The sequence below is a fragment of the Barbus barbus genome (assembly GCF_936440315.1).
Source record: "Barbus barbus genome assembly, chromosome: 11".
Taxonomy (NCBI): domain Eukaryota; kingdom Metazoa; phylum Chordata; class Actinopteri; order Cypriniformes; family Cyprinidae; genus Barbus; species Barbus barbus.
In genome coordinates, this window is record NC_136739.1 from 26,479,106 (window position 1) to 26,505,210 (window position 26,105).

The 26,105-nt window shown below is 35.1% G+C and overlaps 1 protein-coding gene across 8 annotated transcripts; it reads left to right on the forward strand.

Moving 5' to 3' along the window:
• Window positions 1–640: 640 nt before the first annotated feature.
• LOC306876787 (poly(rC)-binding protein 3) lies at window positions 641–14,244 on the forward strand (the record flags this gene model as incomplete). Of its 8 annotated transcripts, none has more annotated exons than XM_079428187.1 (12): window positions 641–715; window positions 987–1,010; window positions 1,401–1,433; window positions 1,692–1,808; window positions 2,638–2,769; window positions 3,621–3,749; window positions 6,240–6,383; window positions 8,026–8,067; window positions 10,234–10,351; window positions 11,940–12,028; window positions 13,002–13,171; window positions 14,208–14,244. In XM_079428187.1, 12 exons carry the CDS (start codon window positions 641–643, stop codon window positions 14,242–14,244), a joined length of 1,110 nt encoding a protein of 369 aa, XP_079284313.1. The 8 variants fall into 8 exon arrangements, with proteins under 8 accessions (XP_079284313.1, XP_079284314.1, XP_079284317.1 ...); XM_079428188.1 differs by having other exon boundaries at window positions 10,237–10,351; XM_079428191.1 differs by having other exon boundaries at window positions 10,237–10,312; window positions 11,976–12,028.
• Window positions 14,245–26,105: the final 11,861 nt, after the last annotated feature.

Sequence of the window (26,105 nt, forward strand, 5' to 3'; positions counted from 1 at the left end):
ATCAAAAGTGACAGTAAAGAATACATTTATGTTACAGAAAGATTTCTCCTTCATATAAATGCTGTTCTTTGGAACTGTCTATTCATCTAAGAATCCTGAAAAAACTACTAAAAGTTTCTACAAAAATGTTAAGCACCACAACTCTTTTTGACATTAATAATAAAAAAAAAAAATCTTGAGTACAAAATCAGTGTATTAGAATGATTTCTGAATAGATTGCAGGAATTCACAGGAATAGATTACATTTTAAATTTATATTAAAATAGAAAATAGTCATTTTAAATTGTAATAATATTGTTTTTATATTATTGTTTTATCAAATAATTACAGACTACAAACCGTTTAATAATAGTGTATTCATTTTAAATGAGATGGGACAAGTCAAAAATGTCCCAAATGCAGATTTTTGAACCAGGAGCATTCCTTTAATTCTGAGCTTTCATTCCTGAGCAGAGCCAAACATTCTGCGACCGCCTTGGTTTCTCATTTGGAAGTCTGTGGGCTCTTCATGACTCTTGTTTGTGATTATCCCATCCCCCCCTGTGCAGGTGACTGGTTGGCTGCTGTACCATCATTCTCGTCCTACTCCTGGGGATTTCCTGTCACGTGACCATATTCCTGCTTCACCTCCACTCCTAGTATGGAACCCAACAAAGTCCAGTCAGAGGGCGGGCTGAATGTGACCCTGACCATCCGGCTTCTCATGCACGGCAAGGTAAGTTGAGCCCGCAGAGCAGTACAGAGGGAAGTGGATGGGGGTGGGCTTGTGATGTCACTGCTGTGTGCCTCAGGGATCTGTCCTCTACTGACCCACTGTTTCAGGCCAAGGTGAATCAGGGGTTGTCAGTACCAGTGACCTTTTAGACTCATTAAATCTCTGTAAACAAGGAATGAATATAAAATGTAGCCATTTTCATGGGTATATGTGTTCATATACTATTGTAAATGGGCAAAATGCTTACGTTTGCAATGATTTTTTTTTGCAGGAAGTTGGAAGCATCATTGGAAAGGTATGTTAAATACTGACTGTGTGTGTGTGTGTGTGTATATATATATATATATATATATATATATACATATATATATATATATATATATATACATATATATATATATATACATATATATATATATATGTATATATATATATATATATATATATATATATGTATGTATATATGTATGTGTAAAAGATTACATAGAGTGCTGTCAATACTTATACATACATACATACACACACATATATATATATATATATATATATATATATATATATATATATATATATATATATATAGATAGATAGATAGATAGATAGATAGATAGATAGATTATATTAAATATATTCAGTATATATTTTAAGCACTGAATCTAATTTTCTACTCTTTTATTTGCGACAGAAAGGGGAAACTGTGAAGAAGATGCGTGAAGAGGTATGTTTCTTTTTGCTAATTTGTTTTACCAAAATCTTCTTGTTCTGTTGAGATTAGCTTTTTTTTTAATCACCCCAACCTCAGTGTTGTTTGTGCAAAAATAATAACTTATTTCCCTTTTTAAAGATGGGATAGAGGAAAGTAGTTTAATATTGCACCTTTAAGTGTGTTTTTGAGCTGTTAAAACGGTCTTGGAGTCTCTCAGAGCCGAAGCAGAACAAGAATGTGAGTGTTAACTTGACTTTTGGCATCCTACAGAGTGGGGCTCGCATCAACATCTCAGAAGGAAACTGTCCTGAGAGGATCGTCACCATCACTGGACCCACAGATGCCATCTTTAAGGCCTTCGCTATGATCGCATACAAGTTTGAAGAGGTGCTGTCCTGAATACTGTATGAAAATCTCACTTAAAACATTTTGACAAATTATGTTTTGATGTTAATGGTAATGGTACTGCAGGTTTGGGGTCGTTAAATTTTTTTAATGATTTTGAAAGTCTCTTATGCTCACCAAGACTACATTTATTTGATCAAAAATACAGTAATATTATGAAATAATATTTCAATTTAAAATAACTTTTGTATTTTAATATATTTTAAAATGTAATTTATTCCTGTGATGCAAAGCTGAATTTAGCATTACTCCAGTCTTATGTCATATGATCCTTCAGAAATAATTCTAATGCGCTGATTTGGTGCTCCACAATCTCAAAGTTGAAGACAGTTGTGCTGCCTAAACTGTTGTGCAGAACAGAATTTAACAGATTTTTTGTAATAATGTAAGAGTCCTTACTATCCATTTCAATCAATTTAATGCATCCATGCTGAATAAAAGTATTAAAATTGCTGACCCCAAACTTCTCAATATACTTAAGTTCAACAATTTAATAAAACATTTTGGCAATACCTTTATATTTTTTAATAATCCAATGTATTAAATTAATTTGAAATGAACAGTACTTCATCCAATTCTGTTATTTTCTCCTTTTATTTGGAACTTCATGGGCACAAATCAAAAGACACTAAAATATTAGTCTGGCTTCAGTGCACATGCAGCTTCACAAAAACTTTAAACAGTAAAACAAATAATATAAAACTAGTCATTTCAACTTTGAATGCTGATCATATGAGCCATAATCTGTTGTTTCAGCCACATTAAAGTTGTATTATCTATTACCTGTTATTCATTTCTGACATTTCTTCAGGATATAATTAACTCCATGAGCAACAGCCCAGCCACCAGTAAGCCCCCTGTCACTTTGCGCCTCGTGGTGCCCGCCAGTCAGTGCGGCTCCCTCATCGGCAAAGGAGGCTCAAAAATCAAAGAGATGAGAGAGGTATGAAACTTTGCCCTTAGTCTTATTTTCTGACCATGGACTGTCAAATCTCTTTTACTGGCTTATGCAACTTGGCAAAGCCACAGAATTCACAAATATGTGACCCTGGACCACAAAACCAGCCTTAAGTCGCTGGGGTATATTTGTAGCAATAGCCAAAAATACATTGAATGAGTCAAAATTATAGATTTTTATTTTATGCCAAAAATCATTAGGACATTAAGTGAAAATCATGTTCCATGAAAATATTTTGTAAATTTCCTACTGTAAATATATCAACATGTAATTTTTGATTAGTATTATGCTTTGCCAAGAACTTAATTTGGACAGCTTTAAAGGCGATTTTCTCAATATTTAGATTTTTTTTGCACCCTCAGATTCCATATTTTCAAATAGTTGTATCTCGGACAAATTTTATCCTATCCTAACAAACCATACATCAATGAAAAGCTTATTTATTCAGCTTGGCGTATAAATCTCAATTTCGAAAAAATGGACCCTTATGACTTGTTTTGTGGACCAGGGTCACATATATACAAATCATGTAAATATATTAACATCTCACTAGACACATCCTGTTCTCAGTGTAACCAGGTCCCTGCTCAGTCTTTCTATCCACCAAGAGTTGCTTTATCTAAAAAAGGTTGACGGCCCCTGTTGTATGGAAATCACGACATTGCTGATTTCGTTCTTCACTTTTAAATGACTTCAACGGAAACATATGCGTGCATGCAGATGGCAACATTTGACCCAGCGTTCCCCTGAGAGCAGTGTGGTCTCAGAGCTGATCACACCATCATCAGCCGCGGATGTTCTGAATCATAGCCTGGTGTTTTTCTTTTTCTCTCCAGTCCACAGGAGCTCAGGTGCAGGTAGCAGGGGACATGCTGCCTAACTCCACAGAGCGTGCAGTGACAATCTCCGGCACCCCAGAAGCCATCATCCAGTGCGTCAAACAGATATGTGTGGTCATGCTGGAGGTACAGTATTGTACAGTGTTGTTTAAAGGATAAGAATTAAAAAGATTTTATTTACACCTCGTCATGTTGTTTTAAACCGATATGACTTTCATTACACTGTTGAATACAAGTTAAAAAAGGAAGAAAAAAAAAGCACCATCAAGGTTCAACTTCTGAAGCCGTATGGTCATATATACATTAATACAAATATACATTACATTTAGTTTATTAGTTTATTTTAAAATTATGTAATCCAAATGGATGGAAATTTTATATGCAATTCAAATACATAAATCTGAAAATGATGCTTAAATATTTTGTATCTGTTTTCTAAATGAATTGAATATGTTTTAATGTGAACTATTCATCCATGCATGTGTTTTATGCAATCATATGACCTGTTTTTGTCCAATCAACAACCGATGGATAGAACCAAGACAGAACAACATTTCTGATAATCGGTTTCTCTTTGATGTACAGTACATCAAAATATAGAAGAAAATGAACAAATTATTCTTGACATTTATATCTTTTCAATGAATCAGCTGATCAAGTTCACTTATTGACTTCAGAAGTTTTGGAAATGGTGCATAAGTCGTGTTTATTATATTTTTATGAAACAAAAAAGACGGCTTTGCCTCCTTTTTAAAGCTGAAAACTTTTTTTCCCCATTCATTGTAATTGCTCAGAACAGAGCTACCAGTCCATACAGTACAACATTTTCCTTTTGTGTCTCACTGAAAAAGTAAGTCTGTTTTGGAACACCGTGAGGCTGAGTAATGATGAACGAATTTTCTTTCTTTCTTTTTTGGGTGAAATCCATTCATTACGATAATAACAATGGGGTGGATGCACAACCGTACACATAGCCACACTCCATTACAACCACCCTGCCAAAGAGAGACTACATTGTTTTACTTGTGATTAATGAGAAACACAAAGCTTCCGTTGGCTTGCTTACCCCTTCTCTCAGTTTATTGATTTAAATGTTATTCTTATCCACCAATGACGTGCAGGGCTGATCTCCTGCTGGGGTGAATTGTGCTCTGATTGGGCGTTATTGAATGCTTTTCATTCTTGGCTTGTACAGCCACAGACATATTTCTAAAGTAATCAGATCACCTGGGATTTTACAACAGGTAGTGTCTCTTCCTTTGTATGTAGCTGAAATTTTAGAACTATTTTTTTTCAGAATAATTCACTTAGTATTGTTCCCAAAATTCAGTCTGCTTGATTGGACCTTTCCAGTGTGACAAATGAATTGGAAACATTATCAGCCGCAAATTGTAACATATAAAACTGCAAACTAAAACAGTGTATACTGCTCAGCATTCAGTTGGCGATGTTTCCTTTCGAACAAAGCCATTTTTCATTCCCAGTGTGGAAAATTAACGCAAAAGTCACTTTCTTGACTCTTTATTTGATTGGACTTGATTCAGACTTAAATAAACATGCAGTTATTAATAATAATAATTAAACATGCAATGTGATGAGGTAATATAATCATGGCATGATTTGACAATTTTATTGCGTTATTGCTGTTTTGCATTCAGAACTAATAATAATAAAAAAAAAACACAAAATATAGACACTGTTTTAAAAGTTTGGGGTCAGTTTGTTTGTTTTTAAAGAAAATTAATATGTATATTTTTCAAGGTTGCCATGAATTGATCAAAAGTGACATTTATAGTGTTATGAAAGTTTCTATTTTTCTGTTAATGTTTTGTATTATTATTATTATTTCTATTCTATTTGTATTTTTATTATATATTTGATCATTTTATATTTCTATATTTTTAATTTATATTTCTAAGAATACTGCAAAAAAAAAAAAAAAAAACATTTTCCACAAAAAAAAAAAAAGATTAACCGTATCAACTTGTTTTCAACACTGATGAATGTTTCTGGAGCACCAGTTCAACATATTAGAATGATTTCTGGAGGATCATGTGACACTGAAGACTCGAGTATTGATGCGTGCTTCAGCTGAATTTTCACAGGAATAATTTACATTTTCAAATATATTCAAATAGAAAACAGTTATTTTAAATTATAATAATATTTCACAGTATTACTGTTTTGACTGTATTTTTGATCAGATAAATGCAGCTTTCGTGAGGATATGAACATTTTTCAAAAACAATAAAAATACTTACCAACCCCCAGCTTTTAAACAATGGTGTACGTCATTGTTTTAAGTGAAAAAAGTCAGCTAGTATTCCATTCGGGGCCCTTCTCTGTTGACTTTTTGCTGCAGCACCTTGATATTTCAGCTTGACTTTTGCCCACTTTGTTCCTGGTTTATGGATTTTTTTGTAGAGTAGACCTTTTGAGCTTCACAACACACAGCCTAGAGAATGTAAATCTTCAAGTGCTGGGGTCTCACAACATCTGTGCTCCTGCCTGACTTTTGTACAACTTTACCACAGAAACACTCCACCACGCACACCAGTCTACACCTGTCTCCTGGTCTAATGCTGTTTCTGCCTCTTACCTCTTCCCCTCTCCTAGTCCCCACCGAAAGGTGCCACCATTCCCTACCGCCCAAAGCCCGCCTCCACCCCCGTCATTTTTTCAGGTGGCCAGGTAAGAGCCGACCCGCTGGCGGCGTCCGCAGCCAACCTCAGCCTTTTACTGCAGCACCAGCCACTGCCTGTTAGTTCACTCAGGTTTTCTCACCTTCTCACTCGCATGCTGTCACACCATCCTAACCAGGGAAATGCCTGCAGAGAGAGAGGAGCTTTAGATTGTCAATGAGAGTTCAGATCGGGACTCAATAAGGAGAGTCTGCCTTCTACTGCTATCCAAAAAGTACATTTGTAAAAAATGTTTTTGTCTTTCTGCTGCGGTAATGCATTCTAAGAGGTTTAGAAGACTTTAGTTCACTTTAAATTCACTTTGCAAGTTACTGTATTTGTGAGCAGTTATGTGCATTTTGAACTTGAGTGCTTCGATTTCATTTTCATATTCCAAATTTTTTGCCAAATTACAAGTTACCGTAAAAAGAGAAAGCATGAAAGCATTTGGAATAAGGTGCATTTTTCACAAATTCATGCAACTGACTGCCTTACAATTCTGAGTGAAGGTCAATAAAGTAGGACAAATGTATTATTATTGAATATTAAAGTTCTTATTTTTCTTAAGCCTTTGTTTGAATCAGAAATAGGTGCACTAACAAATAGAGTAATGTTTCAAATGTTGTTTTTCTCTTCAGGAAATCAACCTTCAAAAACCTTAGAAGTCTTTGCATATTAAACTGGGATAGAAAGATTATATTTCAACATTGAGAAATACAAAATTGCATACCTCACCTTTCACATTGCGTTTTGGCTGCTTTGAGTGTATTTTAATTCTAGATTATTGTTGCTCACTCTTATTGCAAAATAAACTCCTCCCTCTCCGAGCAAATATCATATCCTTTTAATATTTTCAAAGCTTGAAGTGTAACATCACAAGATGTGTGTAAGAAACTTTTGATAGGTTTTGTTGACCTGGATTTGCATTAATTGAGATTCCAATAAAACTTGAAATGTCATGTTATAAATATTGAAGGGATATGCTATCAAAAATGATTTTCAAAGTCATCCCCACTCATTTGCTAACCAACACAAAATCCAATGCGTTTGTAATTTTTTTTCCACTAATCTAACATTCCTTTGAAGATGAACAATAATATCCTTTAACAAAGCTCTCAGCATCTTTTTAACGTAACTCATTCACAGACACATCATCCAACACAACCATAGATGGCATATCATGGCTTTTTACATGAAATACAACATTATTATCAACGTGTCACTTTAAATTGATGTTCTTTTATCTCTTATTTTTGAAAATATTATATTGCAGGTTCAGAATTTTACACACTGTAGAAAACTTGGTGAAGGATGTTATATATTAATCTATTCAGATGGTTCAGAAATAGATTTGCTTTTATTGTCGGGTATATTTACCTACTCAAGGAGCGTGTTTGTTATTTGAAGACTTATGAAATATATTTTTAGCGTAGTGTGCACTTGCACTTGAACAGACGCACAGATATGAAAAGCCAGGAGTGTTGTAAATTTGTGTAGAAAAGCCTCAATTATTTAAAGCGCTGAATATTATCATTGTGTAAAAATTATTCACATAAAATATGAAAGAAAACTCAGCTTTTGAAACCAAATGTCCTTGTAAAATATTAATAGATCCTTTAGCGGGTATTAATCAGTTAGTTCTTGTGTTTAATGCACCCTGCAGCCTTGTAAAAATGTTGATTAGATTTTTCTTTTCTTTTTTTCTCTGTCTGTCTTCACAGGCCTACACAATTCAGGGACAATATGCCATTCCACACCCAGATGTGAGTCCTCAGCCATCCACCCTCCTCCCCCCTAGCACCATCAGCAGTCTGCATGGCTCTGTAGTTTTCAGCGTAGACCTCTCTATTAATATTAAACAGTAATATTAATATGACGTTTCTGATGTGTAATTTTTGTCGCATTGCAATCTGAAAATTTTCTCAACCTCAGCCAATGTAAACCAAACTTCTAAGGACTTGGCCTGTTGGAGGAAATGACAGTGTTTGTCATTTTCTAGATAGAATTACAATACGAGACTCACTCGAAAGTGACGTGGTTACCAAATCCAGTGGTTCTCAAACTTTTCAGACCAAAAAGTACCACATTAAATTAGTGTTAAGCAAATTCACCATTAAGCAAATCAACATTTCTATATGAGAAACATAATGTCGGTTCAGTGGAAGGACTAAAAAGCATGGATTTGATGTTATATTGACATTTTATATGTTAATTGCAGCTGTAATTTTAATTTTCAAAAAACTAATTTTGTTAGCATTTTACCTGTTGCAGTTTTACATGCACAAAGTTGCATTAAAAGTGTACATTAAACTTCAAAAGTCAGTAAGATTAAAAACGTTTATTCAACATGTACTTAATGCAGTTGTTCAAAACTGATATTTGTAATATTATAATAGATATATATTTCAAATAATTGCAAATAAAGCAAAAACATTAAGCAGCAAACAGTCTTCAACGTTGATAATAAAAAATGTTTCTTGAGCAGCAGTTTAGCATATAATTATTCTTCATATTTTAAAGGATCGTATGATACTGAAGACTGGAGTAAGACTGCTTTGCATCACAGGAATAAAATTTATTAATATAGTTATTTTGAATTGTAATAATATTTCACAGTATTAGTGTTTTTAACTGATCAAATAAATGCAGTATTGGTCAGCATTAGAGACTTCTTTCAAAAACATGAAATCTTTCCGACCCCTAACTTTTGAACAGAAGTGTATATAAGAAGGAAAATAAGAAGGCAAATGTGGAAAAATAAAAGTACCATTTGAAAAAAAAAAAAAAATGCATCACACAGTTTGAGAACCAGAGCCACTTAATCAAAATTGTATTTATTTATAAAGCACAAATAAACACAACAAAAGTTGACCACTGTGCTGTACAGAAGAGAAAGGTCAAATAAAAAAGGAAAATGGAAGCACGCTCACAATCCAGATGATTCTTGAATCCTGATAGCTGGGTTTTCCTCACCGATAATCTGAATGAATATCTATCAGAGAGAAGGAGAGATGCCTTGTGTTAGTTCTTTTCATTTAGGATTAGCAGTGATGGATGCTTAGAGACGCTTCTGCTGACACTGCAATAACTCAAGTCAAGGTTGGACATCCCTTTCAACCTGCTTTAAACTCAGATTTAGAGGGTGTACACAACAACACCCAGCGCAAGTCTGCTGTGGTTCAAAGACTGTTTGTAAAATAGGCTTGCGTGTCCTCTGAAGGTTACCCGTGCACTTACATGATCTTATCGCTGATGGATAACGGTTCACTCGTCAAATTATCCTTGGTAATAACGCCACCTTCTAATGCGTTTAGACTCTTTTGAGCCACTCGGGTTACAAAAAAAGCATAAACTACACTCCCCTTTGATCTTTAAACAAAGAAAATTTTGCGAATATAGAATCAAAATGTCAAATTTTGTATCAGTGTCTAATTTACCCTTTGTTAAGCTACACCCCCCGGTTACTGTTGGACAAGTCTTACAGAACGTCCCATAAGAATAAATTTGGAAATTTCAATGAACAGCATGATTTTCAGTAAAAATGTGGTCATAAAGTATAAATAATAATAAAATCAAATGATACATATACAGTAATTGATTGGATATTCTTTAGTTGGCTGGAATAAAGCGTGAATCTTTAAAACATTGTCAATTCAATTTTGCAAATGCTACATTTATCTGACATTTTTTCCCAAGACGAAGCTGATCACAGATCAGTTAGCGATCAGATAAGATTAACCTACCAAGTCAGGCCAAGTCCTACTAAAGTTTCTATCTCTTCAGCTTTCTCTTTTGCTCTTCTTCCACCACAGTGTGTCGTGGCTTCTTATCCTCTTTGTCTCTTTGTTCTAGTTTAGTTTCTTGATTTCTTGGTGTGACCTGTCTTATAACAATAACCTCTTAGCTCTACTGTCCCTCCAAACCCTCAGCAGTTGACCAAGCTCCACCAGTTGGCTATGCAGCAAACCCCCTTTACCCCCCTTGGACAGACCACCCCTGCTTTCCCTGGTACGTACCCACGAGCCCTTTTGAAGTTTCCTTCTCTTTGTACCTGTAGAGACACTCTCTTCGTCTTTCTCTCTCTCTTTCCTTCTCGTTCCATGTCAAGCATCTTGACATGCCCGTGGTGGTTGCTCTTCACTTTGTGGATTTTTTTTTTGGTGTTGTTTCTTCAAAAAAATGTGTTAGTGAGTTTTTATTTATTTATTTATTTTTTGTTAGTATTTTATTTGTTAATAATTGTTTTATTTTACTTGTTAGGGTTTTTTATTTGATTTGTTAGTTTTTTTTTTTCAGTGCTTTTTTATTTGTATTATTTTAATTGTTTTTTGTTTGTTTTACTTTAATTGTTATAGGGTTTTTGATTTTATTTGTTTGTGTTTTATTTTTTAGTGTTTATTTATTTTAAGTGTTTTATTTTATTTATTTATTTTTTTGCTTTGTTAGCATTTTTATATTATTTGTTAGTTTTATGTTTATTTTTTTATTTTATTAAACAATATATCCATTAATTGTTTCATTCTTCCTACCCATTATTTCTTTCCTTATTTATTTTCTACTTTTTTGAACTTCAGGTTCAACTTCTGAAAAAAACTCACCTTGCATTGTTTTTTTCTGTTGTGTTTTTTTTTTTGTCAACTTTTTATGAAGCGCCTAATCCTATACTGCTAAATCCTGGGATAAAAGATAGTAAAGTAAAGTAAAGTAAAGTAAAGTAAAGTCGTGACGTATTGTCAAGTTTGGTGACCCATACTCGAAATTGGTGCTCTGCGTTTAACCCATCCAAGTGCACACACACAGCAGTGAGTAGTGAACAAATGCACACACACACACACACATCGTGAACACACACCCGGAGCAGTGGGCAGCCATGCTGCGGCGCCCAGGGAGCAATTGGGGGTTCGGTGCCTTGCTCAAGGGCACCTCAGTCGTGGTATTGAGGGTGGAGAGAGCGCTGTACATTCACTCCCCCCACCTACAATCCCTGCCGGCCGGGGACTCGAACCCGCATCGATTACGATTACGATTTTCGATTACGAGTCCGACTCTCTAACCATTAGGCCACGACTTCCCCATAGTGAGGTTTTCCTGCTTATGCAACATTGTCACGTACAGGGGACTAATGGTGTAGAATTTTATGCTCAAAAGAAATTACCAATGGCAAAAAATGTGTTCTTTTCTGCCCTTCAGAAACTGGCGTAAGAGAAGCATATCAGTTTTGATTTTACAGACCACAACACATCTTCCATCACGCCATTCATTATGTATTCATCTTGATAAACACTGCCTTATTCAAGCTCAGATTGAAGCTATTACTAAGGGCAAACCCAATGCCATGTGGAGAGCAGAACATGCTTTACTATTCACACATGTATCAAACATACAGTATATCTAATATATGTTTGTGTTAGACGAAGGACAAACTAGGAAATCTTGGCTTGACAGAAGACAAGATGTGAGAACCTCTAGAGATATTTATGTTAGTTTAAGGTGAAAAAAGGCCTCCATAAAAAAGCCTCAGGAGGACTAAGAGTTCCTCGCACTCTGCACCTGGTCCATTAAGGCCACAGTCTTCTAAAGCTCACACTAAGTGTTGACACTTTCCAGTGTGTGTATGCAGTGCTGTTTATCCTAGGCTGTCTCTCGAGCTTCCCTCTGCTCTCTGATCCAGGTCTGGATGCCAGTCCACCGGCCAGTACTCATGAACTCACCATTCCCAATGATGTGAGTATAATGATTGATGCTCCGTTTTGACTCTCAGTCCCTTGTCAGAAAATCCTAACTGATGACAGAAATAAATTTCAGTTTATTTAAGAATAAATGTCTGATGTGGAGTCCAAGTCAGGGTCTTTTAAGGACAAATCTAAGTCAAAGTCTACAAATAACCCAACAGTTATGTTTTAAAACGTTATAATTTTATTTGTTTTTGTTGTATTTGGAGCCACAAGTCAGTATATTTTGTAATTTACACTACTATTCAAAAGTTTGAGATTGGTATTTTTTTTTTTTTTTTTTTTTTAAAGGAGTTTTTTTTTTCTATTTGAATATTTTCTATTAAAAGAATATATTATATTTCTAAACTTTTTTTTATTTTAATATATTTTTCAATTTTTTTTTATTAAATTTAATAATTTATAACATTTTATGATCGAAAAGCTGAATTTTCAGCATCATTATTCTAGTCTTCATTGCACATGATCCTTCAGAAATCATTCTATTCATTCTAATTTGGTATAGAAATTTTTCTTATTATTATCGATGACAAAAACCAGTTGTGTTGCTTAATATTTTTGTGGAAACTGTGATACAGTTTTTTTTCAGGATTCTTGGATGAACAAGTTCAAAAGAACAGCATTGATTGATTGATTGATTATAAAAATGTAAAAGACTTTACCATCACTTTTGATTAATTTAATGCAACCATGCTGAATAGAAATATCTTTTTTTAAGCTTTTAGACAGTAGAGATCGATTCAGTGTTTCAGATTTCCATCTTCCAAGTTTCCATTTTTAGTTTATCCAGTGGGATCTTATTTGATTCTTCAATTCTTGAATCACTGCCTCCAAATTATAAAAAAAATTCATTATAAAAATTTACACTTTGACAAATTTGCACATTGCAAATACTAGAAAAAGAAGCATACTTTCTGTGTTTTCTTTTTGACAGTCCTTTAAGAACCTTTCTGCTTTCTTCCCAGCTAATAGGCTGCATAATCGGGCGCCAGGGAACCAAAATCAACGAGATCCGTCAGATGTCTGGAGCGCAAATCAAAATAGCTAATGCCATGGAAGGGTCATCAGAGCGCCAGATCACCATTACAGGAACCCCCGCCAACATCAGCCTTGCCCAGTACCTCATCAACGCAAGGTGAGCCCGTCAACATTTCACAAAAGTGTTTTCAATTTCTTCCAAATTGCAGTAACATAACATTTTTATGGTGTTCTAACTCACACAGTTTCTTAAAAGCAGCTCAGATAGGATCTTCACACTGTGTACAGAGCAGTGTGTTTGGGGAATCCGAGATGTTTAGCCACAGGCTCTTTAAATCTGTTCTTGTGTGTGATGTTGAGGCTTGCAGGGTAGTGGCCGGGGCCAAACTAATGCATATTGCTTTCCCACGGTTCTGATGGCAGGTTCAGAGACGTGGCCGCCATGTGGAATGACCCCTCATCAATGACTACATCCTGAAGCCCCAAACTGCTTTCATTATCTGAAGCTATCAGCAGCTGATTCCTAATATACATATATACAATCTTCCCTTAGAACTCACCAACCATTTCCTTAAACCACGTGGTCAACTTCATCAGTAGCTACGTTCATGTAGGCAGACTACTGACATAAAAAAAAAAACGGTATAAAAGAAAAGCAGGACAACTGTAGTATGATTTGTTCATGTTATGCAGTGTTTTAGTGTAGTATTTTAGCATGCCGAATGCTTGGATCTTGTTATATATTTATTTATATTTTAAAATTTGTTAGATTAGTTCAGTATGTTTGCTGCGTAAGTCTTGTAGTTTGACAGCAAAGATTTAAAAAAAATGTAAAAAGCGGATTGCATCCAATAGCATTTTCTAGCAATGCTGTTGGCAAGGAGCTAGTGATGTGATGCAGATGTTGTAAAGAAGTATAAATGCATGTCAGAATCGAGGAGGTGCTGGAAAATGTTTCTTTAGAAGCGGAAGAGATTTTATTTTTGCACTTGATGGGAGCTTGATTGTTTTCAGTTTAACCGAATCGACGGTAATGCATGCTTATTACTCAACCGGAGAGCAACAAGGTGGAAAAAAACTATCATTCTTGTACAGAAGTGTCAAATGCTTTCAGAATTATTTTATGTTATCTATTTTTTCTATCTTTTCCTTTCCTTTCCCCTCCCCTTTTCCTCTTCCCTTAACTATTCTAGGCTGACGTCTGAGGTCACTGGAATGGGCACTCTCTAATTTCTACCCATGATCCTTCACTGCATCACATGACCCTTGAGCCAATGGCATTGCACCTAGTTTGATTTATCTCTGTATTTTTGCTGTCCTGTACTTTCAGTAATTCTGACTAATTTCTATTCTATAATGTGCACATATTTCAAATCTCAGTTTGATGTTCCTCCTACTCGACCTTTGTTGTGCTCCCGATGGTCCTGCTTTATAATTGTTTTCAAAAACACTTTACTTTTTTTGACTCTCTAGTACCTCATGTCACCGGTGTCCTGTTTTGCCATCGCTTTCACTGTGTGTTCATGTTTTCCGGTCCGTATTCTGTGGTGTGGTACAGCAAAGCCAATGAAATCCTCCACTTTCCAATCTTTCATTAGGCCAGATTGAGTTGTTTCTGTGCTTTGCTCCAGGGCTTTGCTCACCGGGAAACTTACAACAGTGCATCTCATACAGGAATAATGAAACCAACTGATGGAGTTGGAATGTTTGCACCACGCCTGTATGATTTGTTTGCATCTGTCATTGTGGCATGCGGAGTAACACAGAGAATCCATTATTAGCTTCTTGTATTCACTTTCAGAACTGAGAGGAAGAAAATCAGTAAGAAAACTAATTATATGAGGATGTATAAGCCGAGCTCTCAACTTTACAGCATGCTGAGACATTTCAATTCAGACCACAATCTAAGTTTAAGTAATTTAATATATTACAGCAGAATTATTTATAGGATATTTTTATATGCAACGTATTTTTGCAGTAGTATGAGAAATACAGTGGCTTTATTTCTATGGAAGTGAATACAGATGTGCTGATAATGAAATCCACCCCATGCTCTCTCTGTTAGTATGGTGAACTCTCATGAAGGGTCCACAATTAACTTTTTGCCACTCCTCAACATTTTGGATGAACATGTTTACCTGCCATAAAACTGTATTTTGCATTATTATTGGGATATGCTGGGGCCTCGTTCATAAAAACACTTATGATCGGATTTGATTTTGTTTCAATGGTGTGTGTGTGTGTATATGCTGGATTATTTTAATTATTGTGTGTGTGTGTGTGTGTGTGTGTGTGTGTGTGTGTGTATGTACACACACACACACACACACACACACACAATTAAATAATGATATATATTTATTATTATTATTTAAAAATAAGAAATTGTTAAATTATTAATTATTCTATATTAAAATATATATATATGCCCATGCTGAATTTAATATGAATTGCAATTTATAAAGTGGGATGCATTTAGGAAAATCTTTTGTGAATATGGACATTTTATGAATCATTTGTAGGAACATTTTGGAAATATATTGTCTCGTATATTAAAGTAATTAAAATAATCCAGCATTGTTGATTCATTCGTAGGCACATTTTGGAAATTGTCGTTCATTCACATTATACGGATGTCTTTATAAACGAGGCCCCTGATTTCATATTACAAATTTATTCAATTTCAATCAATTTTTACTCACACTTGGCAGTTGGTAAGTGTTCATTTTGGACCCTTTCCTCATGCGTCCAGCAGCACACTTCATTCTGACAGTGTTTTCTATATTGCTCTCCAAAACCATATTTGTCAGTCGAACTGAAAAGACATGCACAAGCTCTGCATGCGTCAGACGAGACTAAGAGAGCTTCTGAAACATGCGCACGCACAGTCCACACAGCTGCCATGACCGTATTTCTGCTACATACCAATACAACAGAGCGCTTTATTATTTCCCTCGTCCACTCTTCAGTGATTAGTCAGGATCAGTTGTATCTCGGGCTCTGGAATGTTCATGGGTTTTGGCCAGACTTTCAAAAGTGATGGCATATTTCGTACCCTGGTCTGCTCTTAAACATGATTGTTTATTTATAACACTTGTTTAGCTCCACTGTGTGTTTTTATTATTATTACTAATACCCATGATTCTAGCCTTACTGAGCAGCTCTAATAATATTTTTCTCACATGCAAAATTTGATTGACTTTAAGCTATTTATGTTTCATGTTTTGATGTCATTAATTATTATCAAGACAGCCTGTGTACTCTATTTATGATGCATACAGATTCCTTCCCATTAGTTTATCCACCTATTGGCACCTTCAATTATAATTTCATCCCTGATCAAAAAGCTACGTTTATTTTTATTTTTTGTGAAGAGGATATGTGTAATTTCTGCAGCACAAAACAATCTGCGGCCTGACTGGCATGAGATGTTGAAATATATGTGAAGATGCTCTGGGTCAGTATGGTACATGCATCTCATAAGGCTATTATATAAAGACCCTGATGGCATTTCAAGTCTGGAGACCTTAAAAATGAATGTGTAGTGCCGTAACCCCATCTGTTGTATAGTAAATACATGTGTGGAATATATTTGGAGATGCTACAAAAAATTAGTTACCTCCCTCTAAAATTAATGTCATGCCATGCATGTTGAAGATTAGCAGCAAGGCACTCAATTTGTTCTGTTTCCACACAAAACCTGTTTAGTCAGTGTACTTTTCATCTTTTGACTTCCACTCAAACAGGAAGGGAAATGATTGAAGTCATTATTTTTGCAATTTTGTTTGTTGCCGCTAGTTGCGCAGAAATTACACACTTCAATTCTTGCCCCAGCAAAACTGTCAGTGTTGTGTTGCTATAGTTAAGCAATTCATTTCCAGTACTGATGCCCTCTGATTAAGCTCTGAACGTTTTCCCAATTTTTCCTGAAGATTGCAACCAAGCTGAGGTCATGTTGAGTTCCCATTTTATCCAAATCTGAACTTTTTCAGTCAGCAATCAATATGTATTTCATCCTCCACATTTAAATGTGTAAATGTGGTATTGAGGCTGCAAGTCGAATGTAACTGCTTCAACGTGATTCATTATTCAACCTCTAGTTTACCTTTCTTGCCATTTTCCAATTGCATGGTTTTTACACGAGAATATGTAATCATGCACTATAAGAAACCATTTTTCTTCACAGTCTTATAACAGAAAATTATGGAAGTGTGTTTCCAACACAGGATAAAATTGTGATCTCACAAGTTGGACTTTTTTCCCGTCAGAGTTTTCAATTTTTCAGTTTATTTCTTATCATTTGAATTTTTTTTTCCTCAGAATTACGAGACAGAATTGTAAGATATAAATTGCAGTTCTGAGAAGAAAAGTCTGAATTGTGAGATATAAGCTTGTAATTGCAAGAAAAAATAATCTATTTTTATTCCATGCAACATAATTATGAGATGTAAACTCAGAATTCTGCAATAAAAAAAGCCAGAATTGTTCATTTAAACTCAGAATTCTGTGTTTAGATCTTGTATACATTGCAAGAAAAAAGTCTGAATTGTGATACAAAAAAAAAGTTTTATTCCTAGGCGGAAACAAGCTTCCATAAAAATGTGTTCTTATTTATTTAATCTGGTTCAAAAGCATGCATTTGCAAAGCATTGATGTTATAAAGATATATATTTCTATATTTCTATTTGGTATCTGTTAAGCAGTATCACTGCAGTCAAATCACAGATATGCACCCATATTTACACCAAAATCGAAGATTTTATGATTTAATGTCTGTTATGAGCACAGAACTTTTATAATATTGGACTCGTAAAGGTATGCACATGGTCATGCTGAGCCATCCGTGCACATGGCCGAAAATGATGTCATACTGTTGCTTTAAAATAGCACATTTATCTGGAATTATTCAACACATTCTGTTGGTGTTTTAGATTCAGCGTTGAGTTTCTTGTCGTCGCATTTACCATATGGTTTGCACTGCTTTGAAATGTAATATTTGTGTCAGTGTCTTAGACTCTGTTAAACATTAAGTTAGATTGTACGTTTACACAAGGCTATGTCTTGTGATACATGTATGGAATGTTTTATTTGATGTTATGTTTAGTCCATAAAGTGCTGTACTCTAGATCACTGTACAGATGCATATTAATATTCAGACAGCAGCATGCGTAACTTTGACATTTCTCAGTAGCAGAATGCTTCACCAAGGGAGGCTTTTGTTTATTTTTTTTATTACTATTGTTATGACTATTATTTCACAAATGCAATAAAAATAAATGTTCGTATAGGACTGCAGTGACATGTCGAAAATGATTTACTGTTTGGTGGAAAACTCAGAACGCCATTACAAACGGCTTTTGTATTTTCTCATGTTTCATCTCCGCCCGACCTCATGATATTCACATGATGTTCTCATGCAAATCATGTGGTTAATTTGCACTCATAATTTTAATACGCATTAATTCTCACTGTGCCCATAGAAAAGCATTGCATTCATCGTGTTGGTCATGCAGTTTTCCATTGTACTAGAGCAGCAAAAAAAAAAAAAAAAGCCCTCTACCTGTCTGTGCTTCTGTAAATGATTCTGTTTGGGGAAAAAAATATAATTATTTTATGTTGGACAATTTGCTGCTTGCAGGTCTATATTAGATTCAAATTACTGCTGAGGTTAGGTTAAACTTTGAAATGTTTTGTAAAAAGAAGATAATAAAAGTTTGTTTTTCCCTTGAATTTTTGTGATGCCTTTTTTTATTAATATTATTTATATTAGTTAATCATTTTTGTGGTTTGTCATGATGGAAACCTGGAGGCTTGGGGCATTTATTTATTTAGTTTTTTGGGGAAACAAAGTTTATATTTTTATAGAGCACATTTAACACAACCGCAGTTGATCCAAAGTGCTTCACAATGCAGAATATGATTGATAGATTTAATAATTGTTTATACATAATTTATTTATTTACAAAAATAGATGGCATACTTTTTTCATATGGCTGTTTTTTCACAATGCATCTTATTACCACTAGAGGTCCCTAAATGTTGTAATTAGCTTCATGTAAATTAATCTGTACTTGATTTTGCCTCAAAAACAGTGCAACCAGATGTTCTTTCACTTGACATTTAGTACAAACTATATGTTTTTTTAAGATGCTTGACCTACTATAGCCACAAACAAGCATTAGCCTATGCATTTAAAGTGATTAATTGTCTGGATGAAGGTGTTGTTATTCCTTGGTGACATAATCAATAGCAGTGTGCGGCTACAGATCTCTATGACAATATCTTTGCTTCAGAGACCTTTAACTCAGCCGATAGAGTGAGATTCAAGGTTGTGCTTGAATCGGGACATGGGCAGCAGCATATAAGAGCTTTGCCTGTGAACAACCTGCACCGTTATTTAAAATCCATTAGGTTTTGAACAAAAGTTTATTCGCTGTCCTCTGTAATTCTGTTGCACAAGGTTCTCTACAACCGCTAATAAAACTCAAAGTCATTTTCTTTAAATTAAAAACGTCAGCGTGGCTAATCGCCGGATGATCCTGCCGGCCTTTCTCGAACGCCATGGGGAGGCATTGGGAACGGCCCTAGATTACTGCTATGCTTCAAAATTAGTACGTTACTCCAGGGGGAGGAGAGGTCACCTCTATCCACCCTCCGTCATTGGCCTCAGTTTGTTCCCTGCCATAAATAAACTCAAATTAAAACACCTCTTGATTGCCCTCCCCAAGTCCCTCAATACATTTGGCTGTAGGCTACATGTTCCCTATGGAAAAGAGAAGACGAGGTGCAGTCCAGAGGAGAAACACTCAGGAAATTCAGTGTTTGTTGTGTTATCGTTGGTTACAGTAGGTGGAGTAATCCGAAACTACATATGCTTTTCAATTTCCTGAATAAAATTGACCATTGTAGGGGGATTATGGGGAATTTTTGGACTGCTGTTGTATGATTTACCTCAAAAGTCCATATCCAAAGAGAGGTTTAGAAAAGCTTAATAAAGGTTGGTTTTATTGATCTTAATCATTTATGTGGGTTTAATAAAAAAAGCAATAGAAGATGAGTCAGTGGGGTCCAATGTTGTTTCAAATCTTTATACAGGTTGGAACAACATTGATGACAGAATTTAATTTTGGGTGAACTATCCCTTTAAATGAAACTGTAAAAATAAAGGTTCTTTATTGGCATATGTTGTTCCTTGAAGAATATTTAAAGGGGACCTATTATGCAAAAATCACTTTTATAAGGTGTTTGAACACAGTTGTGTGGCCGCAGTGTGTGAAAACAACAGCCTATAATGGTAAAAATCCACCCACTAATTTTTTTATAATCTAAAAGGACTCTTGTTCTTTTTTCTTAGAACAAGAGTCTCTCAGAACGAGCTGTTTCAGATTCTCCCTCTGTTCAGGTCACTGAGGGGAAAAAGTCCTGCCCATTTGTGACGCTGCCCTATAAGCATAGACACAGCCCTGAGTGAGAAGCAGCAGTCTGACTCCGCCATTACTGATTACTTGCTGTAGCTGCTGGAGATATACAATGTCAGCGCCAAAGAGGCTTTTCAAGTGTTGTGTTTTGGGATGCACTAACGAACATAGGAGTCTCCAGAGACTTCCTCCATCTGAGCCGCTGAGGACACTGTGGTTAAGTTTCATTGTCTAAGGAAATGAAAGGAATGCTTTATACAATACAGGTTGTTTAAAGCAGTTTTACAGGGATAAACAGCATCAGTTCTGTCAATTCTGATCAATTCGCAAACAGATAAATTCTGTGGTAAACCAGTTCAGTTCCATTCAATAACTGTGTAAAGATCATCAATTATGAGAAGAGTTCAATTCGGCTGTAAAGCATCCCTGTAGAAAACAGTGATGCCATCAATCAGCTGAGTTCAGTTCTCATCCAATAGTGTCTATACATTTCAATAATATTGCTGAATATTGTGTGTCCCCAACTGAGAAAGCCAGAGGTGACAGTGGCAAGGAACCCAAACTCCAAAATGGAAAAAAAAATCTTTAATCAGGGGGCCAAACAAACCATCATAGTGTGGTTTAATTCCAGGATGCATCACAAGTCAGATTGTGGATTGGTATCTTTCAGAATTATTATCAAAGTTTCAAAAACCGCCTTTTGGGACCTTTTGTTTTTAGAAGTGTAGCTATGAAATTTGATGCACACTACTGGTGTCATTTTTCTTATGCCTTTGGGACTCTCACGGCAATTCGTACATATTTTACGAGGTGGCTAATTCGTACGACCTCACTCGTACAAATTCATACCATTTTTGCTAAATCGTGCGTATTTTACGAGTTGCCAATTCGTATGAATTTGTACGAATGACCTACACCTAACCCCGCCCCTAAACCTACCTGTCACTGGGGTTTAGACAAATCGTAAAAATCGTACGAGTGAGGTCGTACGAATTAGCCACCTCGTAAAATACATACGTTATTGCGTTGCTTAATCAATCTCATATATACTTTTTTCTTAAAACAGTGTTTGATTACCCGTTCTTCCATATCTCTGCAGCCGCGTGCAGGCATTGCTTTGTATTTTGAACTTAAATATGTGTCAAGTTAAAAGTGTTCTGTTTTCCTTCTGAAGAATATTTCTCTTATACTCATTATATCTACATCTCTTGATATGGTGTTCGATTTCCACTGACAATAGTCTGAATTAAAACTGCCCCCCGGGGAACTGACTTCATCCTAAATATACTTAAACCCAATAATGTGTGATTCCCATGAGTCCTGACAGCCCTATTTGAAACTGCATAAAATGTAGCTGCCAATAAAAGAAACTGACATGAATAGAGTTCATTACAGACACAGCTGACAAAATACATTGGGTAATCTCACTTAAATACTTCCTTTAGGTAAGTTAAAAACAACATAGAATCCTCAGCAAGACTTTAGCATAACTTCTGGTTTGTTAGACAGCCAATATAAAGATTAAACTAATTGCACTTTATTAAAAACCTCAATCACCTTTTTTCATAAATGTGTGGTGCTGGATAAATTTTGCTGTCAATCACAGAGCAAAACACCTTATTCCCTTCGGTGCCACCCTCTGAATTGCTGAAAGTTTGGCTTTTATGTTGGGTAAAACAGGGCATGGAGACTAATTAGGTGTTTTTTTAATCAATTATTCATCAGGACAGGACATTTGTATTTAAAAGATAAGACACAAAATCTACTGCAAGCATTTAATCTTGGAAATGATAAGAGTCTATCTACTTTATATTATATAATGTTTTGAATTTGTAAAGTACCAATTCATTATGACTTTTAGATCACAATAAGCTTATTAACCTTCAATACCGAACCACTAATTAGTGTGGTTTAAGCAATCATTGCTGTTTTTATTACTCATATTTAAAGTCACTGTGAAATTAAAATGGATAATTCTGATATTTTTGTGGAATGTTGTAGTGTGTATTATAAGTAATTTAACATTGCCCATCATAATTTTTTTTAATTGTGGTTAGGGAATTGAACCTCTATTTAAAAGTAATAAAACAATCACAGCTGTACATCAAATGAGGCAGCTGAGCCATATCTGCAGACCAGACTTTACAAATTGTAATGTATCACCGTTGGAGGCATCACAAGGTCTAAAATGTTATTTGTACATCTATATTAAATTTGCACCGTACATGCTGCCTAAACCTAAGGTCTTTGAACTCCTGATTGAATTTGCCATGATCCAGTTTGTTCAGATGCCCTCAATTCACACTCACAAATTTCTGGCCACTGCATTGTTATCAGCTCCACGCATGGCTGACCGTTTAACGCGCAATGCAGGACAAAATAATTTCCCTTTTCCACACCTCACTACCTCTCCTTATCCAACACAGAGGCCGTTCAAGAGCTTCTCGTAGGATTGTTTCACACTGGATCGTCACAGCGTTGATGCGTTATAAGAGCTTTATACAGAGCAGGTTTTTTAATTAACCTCTGAAACACTCCGTTCATCTTGGCTCCGACAAATGTAGGTACGCTGTGGGACTTGGTTTGCAGATTGGTGACGGTGACCAGCACACCCTGACTGGACCTCATGGGCTAATTGTGATAAATCTAAGTGGGTTAAAAGCGTGTTTTAATCAGGATCCAAACCATCAGAGGAGATGGATTTGCTTTGTCACAGCACTGATTCGCTTGAATTATTCCGATGGTTACACCGGCAGAATTCTCTTTTGGCACTTGACACATGTAATTTATCCATTAAAGACACTCGAGAAGAGGGAATTCATTCAGGTGAAGGTGTATTGAAAGAGAAAATGGGCTGACTTGATAAACAATTAGATAAAGTTTGTCCATGGATAATGACTTTGCAATGCCACTTTTTATACGTCTCCTTGAACCCCCAGCAGAAATACAGGGCATCAGGTAAGATACATATATTAATTTTGTGGACTTCAGCCTTGCAGTAAGGGTCTCTCAATACTGTGAAATCTGCAAATATGAGGTAAACTTTGAATGATGTGGATAAATGGCAACCAGTGAAGAATTCTACATCACAGTATCTCTGTTGTTGTTTCTATCAAAATTTTCTCTTGAGAATAAGTCCCCAGTAATTCACATCTCTCTGCTAGAGTAGTGTTTCTCAACCACAGGAGGACTTAAAAGTATTTAAATTAATACATTATTATTCATATATCAGTGGTATGTTAGTATTATTTATATACTATTATATTGTTAATTAATATTTTAAATTGGCGTTTAATTTTATATTTTCAGGTTTCATTTTAATTTTAGTTACAATTTTATTATTTTTTTAAATGCTTTTGTAATTTCTTTCGTTTTTGTACTTTTTAAATATTACTATTTATGTTTGATTTGTTTTTATTTCAATTTCACATTTTTCTTCAGTTTTTAATTACTTCCAGTTAATAATTCTGGCGCGTCAAGTTTAACTTCAGCTTTGTTGCCAAAATTTCAGTTCCAAGGCAACATTTAAAAATGTTTTATCTAATATTTAGAATTTATTTCATCTTAATTTAAATGAACAAAAATGTTTTAATAGTTTTACTTCATGGTAATAACCCTGAAATGCATTAAAATAATCATATTACCTCCTATTAACACTCATTGAAGAACATTGTGTTGGAGAATCAGGGGCCTTTGAGTCAAAAACTGAGAACAACTGCTCTATGGAGTTTCAGATCTGAACAAAGTATTTTGATCACGACTTTGATATGAACTGTATCAATTCTACGAACAAATGATCTGCACTCAGTTATCCAGTTAATCTGTGTGCAATAACATTTTCCAATGAGCATTGAAACTAATGGAAGACTGATATAGCCCATCAAAACATTGGACTTTTCACACTAAAATGGATGAATCCAATAACTGCGTTATCATAGGTTTTATAGGACTGTAGCTGGATATACACTAGAAGCCTCACTTTCTCACAAGTGAATGCCATCATCTTTCTTCTCTATATCTTTTCACAACTGCCCACTTCAGCAGAGTTGAACATTAATAATGCATCTAACCATCTACAGTAGCTAAACAGAAAGGTCAAAGAGACCTTCTCTTTAAAGGCCTCCACACACACACACACCCCCCTATTAAGAGTCCACATCAGCTCAACATGGAGTAGAACACTTACGTTCTCTTATATATTCTAATGAACCAAATTATTATAGAACTTCTACAAACTTCTACAGCTTTGCATTTTCTGTACCCTGGTCAGCGAAACTCAGAAACTGACTGTGCTGTTTGTGATATTATGAGCTATAAATCACAGCTCACTTGCCTTCACTCTTTCACTTTTAACTTTCAATCATCAATCCTGAACACACCAAGGCAGGTGATGTGTTGAAATATCCAGTAATCTAAATTCAACCTCTATCTTCCTCCAGGGAATCACCAAATTGGAAGTATTATCTTAGTAATTTAAAGTCTACGTTTATCTCAGTTGGGTGCCATGATGTGTCATTTAGCTGTAAGAGATCTTAAGCAGAATGACAAACGTCGAACTGGAAGTGCAGACAGACTGCTGTCTGTACCTGTCACTTAAATCCCATTCATTTAGACTGAGCACTGACAGGTCATCTGTAATTTCTGAAAACTCAAGAAAATCAACCAGGAAGCAGTAGTATTGATAAAAGTCTTCATTTATGTGCACTTACTGGCACCTTTTTTACTTTGTGCTCTTGCATGGTGAGAACAAGTTTATTAGCTACAGGCATTGTAAAAAGACATTTATCTGATAAATTATTTTTACAGCATACTGCAAAACAGAGGTATTTCTGGTCCCACAGTTTGAAGGATTGACTGAAAGTGGCATTAGCTTTATTGCTTTATTATTAAATTCTAAATCTGTATTCAAATTCCAAGACATTTATTGTTTGCGTCATTTCCACATCAAGCTGTACATGCTAAAAAATTTATTTTATTTGATTATTATTATTATTGGATAAAATATGCACTGTTTTCCCAAAAGGAAGATGCAATAAAATATATCTACATTAAGCTGAATCGGTCCCACCAGTGCACTAGTTTCCATTAGAAGGAATGGCTGCTTATGCAATTCTGGTAAATGGCTGGGGGATAAAAAATAGTGCCTCCAGGTACAATGAGCAGCTGAGAAAAAAAAAGAGTTCGGGGAACTGCTTACAAAACACAAAACAATCAAAAGAGGTCACCGAGTGTCTGTCTGCCATCAACAAAATGAAAACCAGTATAATTCCAAACACTCTCTTATCTGTGGCCAAAAGAAAAGGAAGTAGAATGTTGTTGTTTGGTTAAAAGATGATATTATGAATTGAAAAATTGTTATGTAACAAACCCAAAATTTCTAAAACTGCCCACAGATTCAATCCAGACACAATAAAGATAATTAAAACTGTGGAGAATAATATAAAAGAAGCGGAGAGACTGAACGAACTTCTCCAGAGGGGAATATTTTGGATTTATGCTCTCATAGCAAGATCTCTGTAAAGATTTGAACATTAATCTGTTTTTATGAACTCCTCCTAATATTCCAATTATATCCACATATTCAGTTGTAAGGGGCTCTCTGAGGAGATCTTTGTGTTCACAATATTCTCAATTATGTTTAAAATTCTGTTTTAAACTACATTACCCATAATT